This window comes from Odontomachus brunneus, unplaced genomic scaffold (assembly GCF_010583005.1).
Source record: "Odontomachus brunneus isolate Ranch 3 - 2012 unplaced genomic scaffold, Obru_v1 Obru_scaffold_016, whole genome shotgun sequence".
NCBI lineage: Eukaryota > Metazoa > Arthropoda > Insecta > Hymenoptera > Formicidae > Odontomachus > Odontomachus brunneus.
In genome coordinates, this window is record NW_022639466.1 from 909285 (window position 1) to 919886 (window position 10602).

At 34.6% G+C, this 10602-nt stretch overlaps 1 protein-coding gene across 4 annotated transcripts in view; it reads right to left on the reverse strand.

Moving 5' to 3' along the window:
- LOC116841574 (GRAM domain-containing protein 2B-like) overlaps positions 1-10602 on the reverse strand; it is a 116690-nt gene that overhangs the window by 101339 nt on the left and 4749 nt on the right. The window contains exon 1 of one of the 4 annotated variants that reach the window (XM_032809657.1): positions 1117-1284. The exons of the other annotated variants lie outside the window; for them this stretch is intronic. Within the exon in view, the coding sequence (XP_032665548.1) occupies positions 1117-1144 (28 nt within the window). The 5' untranslated portion in view covers positions 1145-1284. Of the gene's footprint in view, positions 1-1116; positions 1285-10602 lie in introns of those variants that run through there. 4 annotated transcript variants of the gene reach the window in all.

The window sequence follows — 10602 nt, forward strand, 5'->3', positions numbered from 1 at the left end:
GTTTCGACAAAAAACTTGCGCAGAATATTTTAATTTTTTAAAAGTAATTCTCATGTATTTAAAATAATGATAAATAATACAGTTAAAACTTTATATTGATATTTTTATTTATTTTTATATTAAAATATTCTTTGAAATGTCCACTACAAGAAAACACAAGTTTTACTATGAAAGAATAGTTTAAAATAAAGCATAATAAAGTTAAATGATGTTTTTTTAAAAATATCACTTAATTTGATTATATATACTTTTTACGTGAGGCAAAATGGGAGACATTTTACAAAACTTATTTCCAAATCATTAATTTTCAAATTTTTTAAAAAGTAATTCATTAAGACATGCAATACACACATAAGGATATATTATTGCACGTTTAATGATAATTATAATTATTTATTGACATTTTTCTCATAAAAACAATAAAGTTACTTTTCTATCTTTTTTTTAATAAAATATTAATGACAATCAATATTCAATAATTTCATTATGCCTCTAAATGTATAAGTTTAAATTAGATAGTATAAAGTATCATAGATTGTCGCGCGATATTTGTACATATTTAACTGAAATAACGAGTGATTTTGAATTGCAGAGGCGATTTGAATTGCAGGAGCGATTTTACGATAAATTGCCGTATCGCACTGCGATTCAAGAAAAGAAAATCGCAGTGCTTGCCCTACTCCGGTGGCGACCTTGCGATGTTCGCGGATGTGAGACTGGTTGCTGGATGTGTTGCGGAATCCTGCACTAGTAATTAATGCGCCTGGTGGGTATGTCAATCGAGCACACATACCTGGCGATCACTTTCTCTCTCTCGCGCGCGCGCGTGAAGCGGGCGTAAATCGGAGGTCGCGCGGAGGGACCGGCGACGGAAGAGAGTGCGCGAGGCGCGGTGCAACGGCGAGACACCGCGTGCCCGTCGTCCGACGAGCTTGCGACCTCGTCGCCGACGGCGCTTTAATTCGTTTAAAGCCTCCGGTCGCGCGTTACGTCAGGCCGCGTATTAAGCGCGGCCGCGTCTACGACTGCTACCTGCATTACGTGAACGCGTTATGCGCGCTGGTGCCTTTAGCTTAAGTGACTTAAGTCTCCCGTGGCCGTGCCACGTCGGCTTACCTTGGATCTGATACACCCGTAGAGCCATGTTAGCGAAAACCGAGGATTCGCTGTCGAGCGATCATCTCCACCGACGCCGATCAGCGAGATCCGGGAAACGCGCTCGCGGCCGCGTTTAAATCGACCTGTATCGCCGAGGAGACCGACCTTCTCGCGCGCGTTTCGAGAAACGAGAAATTCGGGTAACTGACGAGATCTCCCTCGATTTCAATGAACCCGATGACGTGCAATTTTGTATGGACGAGACAGACAAAGAGAGAAAGAGAGAGGGGTAGATTTGCACGCGACTCGAGAAACAGTCCGAGATTCCGAAACGGAACTCGATTATGCAGAACTCGATCCCGGATTCGAAGGTTAATTCACTGAATTAATTGGACGTAGGCGGGAGATAATTTGTCGATGCAAAGTGAGCGATGGGAGAGGTGAAACTGGCAAAAACAGAGCACAGATCGGTTTCTCACTCTGCGTCGGAGATACCGAGCGTGGTCAACGTTCGATGTTACGGCCTCGTGGCCCTCTGCCCAACGACTGAAAATTCGAGGACGCGGAGGCGCGCGTACACACGCGGCGGCACGTTCTTGGCAAAACGCCGCGCACCGAGCCGCCTGTGCCGTTCAGTGTCCGGGAAACGCCGCATCTTTCTCTCGGAAGATCCGCGACACGTAACTGCGAAACCGCGCCGCGATCGAACGCGATTCGGCAGTGAATTGCGGATAGGTGCGCGGCGCGACAATGCCCGGGATCGCGTAGGTGGTTCGCTGGAAAACTATCCCGTCGCGAAACTCCCTTCCACCTTCGGACGCCGGCGACTGCGGCAGGAGAAAAACGGTGACACCGCGTTTCGCGAAACTCGACCTTGCTCGCGACTGTTTTCGCAGGACGGAAAATTACGTGGCGAATCGTATTGAGCTGGTAGAGTAAAGGGGAGATTTGTCATTCTTCTAAATGAATTCTGTATGAATCCCGAATGAATCCGAGAGAAATTCTTAAATTATAGAAAATTTAGGTATCAGAAGAAAAATACTCGATATTGTTCATTTTATTCGTGACTTTACACGAGAAGAATTTCAAGGTAAAGGTTACTATAAAATTCTGTAGCCGAGAAATAGATCGACATTCTACAGCAATAATTTCACATATACGCTGTTTATATTTTAGGAACTGAAATGTGCTTCAAAAATTTCCTAATTTTCTAGCGAAATTTATTATATTCAGAGAAAAAATATTTAAGAGATAAAAAATATTTATTTGATTTATAAAAATAAAAGATATTTATTTTTATAGTATAACATATTTACTTATACTAACATAAAATACTTTTCAAATAGGAGAATATATATTATCTTAAAACTTTGCTTTTCTTGAAAGCAATTATCTTATTTAATAATTAATAAAAGGACTAATGAAGAATAAGGATAAAAGAAGAAAAAAAAATATAAGAATGAATATAAATAAAAAAATTTGGATTTATATGTAAATGTGTTATTAATATTCACGGAATAAATATTCTTTTATTTTTTAGATATTTTTTCTCTCAATGTGTGTTTTCAGTTTTTAATTTTTTAACTTTTTTAGTAAGTTCTTTGCATCTAATAGATTATCGCAGAGATCGATACTTTGTATTATAACACTCAAAATCACACATTCGAAATCTTTTTACATAAGAAGATATGTGAAGAATAAAATAAAATATAAAAATAAAACAAAAACTAAAATGAAGAGAAAAGTGAACATATATAATATATAAATAAAGCATACAAGAACAAAATAATGTCAATAAAACATAAAACTGTTATTTTTTCCTTGTATACTTAAATCTTCCACACGCTTTCGTTTCTATTACGTTAATAAGATACGAGATACGTGCTCGCGTTGATACGTTACAAAATATTGTTACAGCATTGCGGAGTATGCGTTGTTGCTGTCAACCGCGCGCGAATCTTCCTTATCTGTACGTCGGGAAACATAAACAAACATCCTAAAGATGTCGTCTTAATCTTCCCGATGCCTTTCGAACACTCTGCGTTCTCAGCATGTTGATATATTTCGTCACTTGAGATAACATGCGCGCATATCTCGCATTATATTATCTCACAAATATGTTGTAGCTGTATAATAACCGCCAGATTTACGAAAGCTCTTATCGGCTCGCTGCACCTTTTATCCGCGACGTTCACATCAATTTCCCGTCGTAGGCTTTCACTATACACTGCGGCTAATCTATTCGCGATAAGCGTCGATCGAACGCGCTCACGAGTAGGCGCTCTAAATAGGAAGCTCTTAGCAACAGAACTATTTATTTTTAGTTGAAAATGGCTCGCTCTCGCGTAATTATATTTAATTGCTGTTGATTGCGCTAGATGCAGCTGTTTTGCAAAACGCGATAAATACTCGTCTGTTATCGCATTATTATGTAATTCGCATGTGCGCTAGCACGTGATGCGTGTGTATATATGTGTTTGTGTTTGCGCACGCGCATCTAGATATGCATATCATCTAGATGTTGATGTCACTTATATTCTTAAAAGAGTCTTCTCGGAATATTTTAGAATAAACTATAGTAGCTCGAATATATCAAACGGAATAAACATCGCGACACTTCCACCACACTTTACATGCATGAATATTCCGCATTCCGCTCAGATCAAGAGATTTTCGATTATTCAGCACAAAGGAAGTATAAAGTAGCAACGTGTTGGTGGAAAAGTGTCGTTCGCAGCCGAGTGACGCATTTTCTCGATAAGGCGGACGGATAAACGAATGTTTCCTGTTTGCAGAAATGCGGTATCAGGCGTGGGTAATTGGTCACGTAGCGCGGGTCGAAGTTCGCGCGGCAACAATAACGTCTTGTGTCGAAGTGCAATGTATTGTGCAAACGAATGCCGTGTATCCCCTCAACTCGACGCGAACACGATCAATTAGTCGTCGGCAGAATTCAGCGATCGTAATGCCATATATAATAATTTGCCGATCAGCGAATCTGCATCAGATGAAATATAATAAAACTAAACTGTTGCGGCATTCCTTGGCATCGACGGGCCACATGACGCGTTCACTTATCAATTATCTCGGTGTTGAGATTTAAAACAGTGAAATAATGCTGCTGATACAAAAGTGCTCCTAGAACAATACGAGAAAATTAAAGTGAGCTTTAAATTTACTCTTCTCGGAGTAAAGTTCCACTCGAAAGATAGACTCGTCACCGAGTCACGCGAATTCCGCTTATTTTTCATTCATACAGAGTGAATTTTACATCTTTGAATCGTCGAGCGAATGTTTTTATTCGGAATTGAAGAATGTGTGCAGTTAATTGTGCGAAATACTATTTTGAGAATCTTCAAATTCGTTGTCAGCAGCCAGCAAAACCTCCGGATACAAAGTTTTAAATTATCAGACTGATGTAAAAAATCGTGCTTCAAAGCATATAAACTGACACGTTAATGAACTTTCATCTTTGATCAATTTTGATTTTCTGTATCATTGAAACTAATTTTCGCCTCACAAATATTTTTATAATTGTTTTATCATAAGATAACATTTGGCACACCGTTTCAAAATCGCAAGACCAAAGAAGGAACGAAAAGACCACTGATTTTGCGGTCACACTTTGTCTCACGTAAGACGCTCAGATCTAAATTTAGAGTTGAATCTGAGCTTTCCAATTGAATCATCTGATCACGTGACATTATATTTGTAATCGTGATTCAGCTGAAAAATTCACATCTGATGTAACCCAAAATTCAAATCTGAATATTTCATTCGAGGAAAATTTCGAATAACAACTATTAATGCAAGTTTAAGTTTCTGAATGAAACATTTATTTTTCCGATTTCGAGTTCTACAGTATTTTCACTATCGTTTTAAGTAAAAATAAGATAGAAATATCTGAATATGTATCTAACTCTGGACATTCTTTTGTGTGTGTGTGTGTGTGTGTGTGTGTGTGTGTGTGTGTGTGTGTGTGTGTGTGGTTCTTAAATATTTAAGTTTTCAATATAAGTTATCTATACATAAATATTAAATATAATATTTATATATTTTTTGTTAAAAATTTAGATATTCATATTTAACGTCCAGAGTTCAATTCGTATCCAGGAATTGGTACTTTTATTTTCACTTGACACGATAATGAAAATATTGTAGAACTCGAAAAATCGAAAAAATGAATAATTCACTCAAAAACTTAAGCTTACTTACTGCCACTTTTCACTTGTTTTGAATGAGATTTCTCTCCGAGAAATTCGGAGAATAGATATTATAGAAAGAAATTATGAGTATTCTCTGTCAATAAGTGATTTAACTTCGGAACGAAGAGAACGAGACATCCAAAGTAGCTAATTAATCCGAAATTAATGGTCTCATCGCACTTGCATATCTTGTGAGGAAATCGCGGCGTAATAGACTCGTTGGCTGTGCTTGACCGCAGTTGGATGGCATTCAACGGTTTTACAGTTACAGCGACCTCAGTCGACAACTCGTTCGCAATGATTTGTCAATGTTAGACAGTTATCGGGGTGTGTTACAGTCGGCAGACGAGCGCGTGTCGCGATCGCATTTAATTTTGGAACTTCACGACTTAAACATGAGCGCTGTTTTGCAAATCTACGCTTCTTGAACTGTTTTGTAATCTTTTTATTTTCTTCTCTTTTCTATCAAATGTCCATATGAAATGAAATAATTATTAGTCTGCCTTAGTCATTATCGTTGATAATCAGTCATTCATAAGACTCAGTCATTGACGCTCTAGAAAAACAGAGTCTAGAATGTTAATGACTACGCACAATATTTTACTATTAAGGAAATCGATCTGTTTTTCTTGCAAATTAACATGGTATGTAATTAATAAGTTTCTTGCCTGCATTCTACTTACGACTCTAAAAAAGATCTTCATAACTAAAAGTGTGAACAGACATCGCTAGTCGCAAGAAAAACCACATTTTTCTAAAATATTTCTAAAGTAATGACACTACGCACAGAAAAATATCATTTTACTATTAAGAAAATCGATCACTCAATTTATTTTTCTTCCCTTAGATAATTATTACTTTCAACTACTACGAATATTTTTCTGATAATGATCTTAAAATATACTCATCACAAATTTTGGAAAAGCTCGTTATCAATATTGTATATTCGAAAGGAGAATTTTTTATTCTTTTCACAAGTATATTATAAAACTTTATTAAAAGAAAAAATTGTTTAGTTCGATTCTATGTAGTAAATAAACCTAATTTTTGTTTTAAATTAATATTCCTCATTAAAATGTTAAACTCGTTAGAATTTTAAATATTTTATATTTTATATTTTAAATAAATTTGATGCTTGTGATGAAATATATGATAGATTTGTGAATACTTAAATTTATTAAATATTTGAAATAAGTAATATTTACTACGATTCAATATATATTTTTCCGTATGTAAAGAGGATGTCAATAATTGGGTCAATAATTTTTATTTTATCCTTGTACTAAACTCTCTTTTATCGATAACAATGTCTCGAAAAGTGGCTTATAGTCAATCAGAAAACTTATAAGTCACTTTCACAGGCATTTCTATTAATAAAAGACACAATTCAGTATAAGGACCTATATATCTATTTTATTTTAAGTATAAGCAATGCAACTTAATATAGTTATAAAAAACAGATCTCTAATAAACATAACGATCGAAAGATCAATGGTCGGGATATCATGTATGTGTATGAGGAAGAGAGAAAAAGGGGAGGGGAGAGGGGGAGAGAGAGAGAGAGAGAGAGAGAGAGAGAGTGCGAAGTTTGCGCAAAGCAACGAGTTTACCTCTCGAGATATTCTCGATAGATCAGGTTATCCCAGCGTGTCACGGGGAATCCCGTTTTCGAGATTCCGAGAGAATGTCGTTGAAATGCTCGGCGAAATTGCTTCGTCATAGATCAACGTAAATCCCATCGGTCAACTCCAGCGAAGTTGATAAAAGCAGGTCGAGCAGTCTACTAAGCCTCGAAACGAGCGATTCGAACGAGAATTCGGGCGTGGAACGTGTCGTGGCTTTGAACTACATACAATCCGCGATTTTTCCAATTCTGCTGCGGATTACGAGAACGTAACAAGCGTTTACATTGCAAACGCAAATGTGTTATTTTTGCCGAATTGCTTTTTGCACGTTTGCTTTTTTACCGTTTTAAGTCACGTCATTTAAACGTATTAAATTATAATTTACACATGTCTCTCTCTCTCCCTCTCTCTCTCCCTCCTTTCTTCCTTTTAATCCTTCTCTTTTCCTTTCTTTCTCTCAAACGTGTTAAATAACGTAACTTAAAACGGTAAGAAAAGCGTAAAAAAAGCCGAATTATATATTTATATGTTTAATCTTTAATATCTTGCATAGCTCATTGACGATATATAGCGCGAAAAATGTTTGTGTTCCTATTGTGCATTGGCGCACATCATTTATTTTTCGATTAGCTAGCTCGTGATTTTCATAAAGTCAGTGTTCCAGCGTTCTTTATGTTGCTCAATATGAATTTAATATCACAATTTCAAAATTCAAAATAGTGGAATTAATTGGAGGCCAAGATTCAAAATTTATCTGATTGTTATGAAACCCGATATCTAAGAGTTTTTCAGGTTACTGAATATTAATTTGAGTTTAAAAATATCTAAATTTAAAATGACGGACCCAATATGGCTGTCAAAAAAACATAATCTATCTGATTATTATGAAACTCAATATTCTCAATATAGCGACATAAAATATATAAAAAATAAAAAATTTTGTCAATAAATAAAATTTTTTAATTCATAGTTTTTAGGAACGTTTTAGGTTCTCATTTCAAAGGTATAAACATTTCTCAGTTTTTGAATAAAATAATATTAGCACAGTGTTGTATTAGTTTCACAGTGTTGCACGTGGTAGAATTACACTCTAGTCATATTTTTTATATTTTATATTTTTTTATCTATTTTATATTTTTTATGTTCAATTCATACTTAAATTTATATTTAGCGACTCAAAGAACCTTCAAATACTAGGTTTCATAACAATTACATAAATTTTGAATTTTGAAATTTTGTTCTTAAATTCATATTCAGCGTCCTCAAAAAAGATATTAGTCTTTAAAAGCTTTAATAGTTGATCACTTTTATCTTGCCTACAGGAACACAAATAATGAATCCTGTTTAAGGGATTAAATAAGGTGATTTCAAGATCTTATTCGCATGTATATTTTTTAATACAATCCATTGAAACTTTGTGATGTATTTGTGCTAAAATCATACAATGAAAGAGGATGTTTCTATATAGTAAAAAAAATTATTCTTATTAAAGTTGTAATAGAAAAATAGCAGAACAAAACATAAACTAAAAAAAATCGAGCTATATGTGATCCCACCTTGTTGTTTACGTTCCATAATTCCACCATATTGTTTAAGAGTTAAAAATAATACACTTGGATTTGCAGTGTAGGCGCGAGATCGTTTCGATTGTTATAAGAATAAATGCATACACCGAGTGTATACCGAGTGTCCGATAGTGATCTACAAATTGTTTGACATGCTACAAGCCGTGAATAATTTTGCTTTTGTCGCGAAAATAAAGTCACATAAAGCGCGCGCGTGCGACGAACAAAACCGACCATTCCCCGTTAGAGAAATGCGAAAACGGCAAGAACGTAACCGGCTCCGTGATGTGGATGCCTCAATAATAAAATGCACGCTTTCTCATTGTCATTGCAGGGCACGCTGTGCTATTAATAAATCTATGATGTGCGTGATAGCGATGTGCCGACCGCAGAAAGAGAGACAGAGAGAGAGAGAGAGAGAGAGAGGGGGGAGAGAGAGAGGCTCATGCGAGGAAACGTAATGTGTTTGTGTCACACGTCACTGTGTGTGTACGTCTCCGATCTTACGTGTCATGTAACGTCGTTTCGTATTGAACGAGTTTCCACGTAACGTGAGAACTCCAAGTGTCGGGGCGAAATAACGTCGATTAGTACTGCTAGCATGCAGCTAAACTATAGTTTTAAAAAAGCCGACTTCTTTAGATCGCTGGAAAAAAACAAGAAAAAATGGTTTTTTGCGAAAATTTGCTATTTTTGCTACTTAAAGAAAAAAATATTTCAAGAGAAAATGTTTTATTTTATTTGAAAAATAAACTATGATTTCATTTATTTATGTGTGATTTGCTTTTTGTTTCCCTTGTACTATGACATTATTATAAATAAGAAGAAAGAAGAAACTTTAAGGTCAGAGGTTGCGGAGTAAAAACATATAAAAGAATTAGAATGTTATCATAGAGTCTCATGTTTTAATACCTTTACTGGATAAAATATCCTCAGCAATGACGTGTAGTGATCATAATCGATATAAAATATAATAACTTCATAATCGATATAAAATATAATAACTCAGAAATATACAAGATACATATACAATTTGCTATCAGATTCTGTTTGCAAACTTTACTGACAGAACAACAGCAGATTGTGGACACAGATGACTTTGGATTTATCGATAAATTATGCTCAATATGTTATCAAATTATTAACAGATTATTTACTGAGGGAGGGGGGAGAGGGAGTTAATTTAACTTTAGTTAAATGCGCGCAGTTAAATGTTAAATTATTTTCTTTTTAAAATAATTAGGGAAAGAAGCAAATGTGGATTCTAATCAAACACGCATGAATTTTTCCAAACGAATTTTTCTATGTTTGGAAAAGAAACTGAAAAAATCTGCGAAAAAATTGAAAAAAATCGGTTTTTTCCATATTTTCAAAACTATAGGTTAAACTCGGTAGAATTCTCGTCAGATTTTTTTCATCAGAACTTTCATCTTCATCAGGTTTTTCATCCCACGCGTGAGTAATCTTACAAAATGAGAATAAAACAGAATAATCTTCTATAAAACTTGGATTAAATCGACCTAGGATTGATCCAACCGCTCGAAATATTACGTGTCAGATAAAACGAATTGTTTTATCTGACACGTAATATAATGAAAAGAAAACTCTCTTGTTGTCCTCTTTTTATAATTTAAGTCTTGCTATGTATGTCTAATATACGTATATATAGCATCTGTTCTATATTATTGAGCCTTTGAAAACCTATACACAAATATTATAGTATAAAATCAACTCAGACTAGTTACTATCTGACTTAATATTGACTTATACTGATATAATTTTTAGGTCGTCGAGAAATATACTTTATTATTGTGAAGAAGATACGAATCAAGGTCGAAACGTTTGGATGATGTAAACAATAAAATGTATCTCTTAACGATTTAGAAATTATGTTAACTTGGCTTAGTTATAGTTATGTGATTTTATTATACTATAATTGTGTATAATAAAAGTACTATATTTGTGTATAATAAAAATATATAATAAAATTAAGTGATTTTAAAATTAAGTAATTTCATTTGATTGGATATCAAAAAGCATTATAAAGTTATATACAATTATATATATATATATATATATATATATATATATATATATATATATATATAT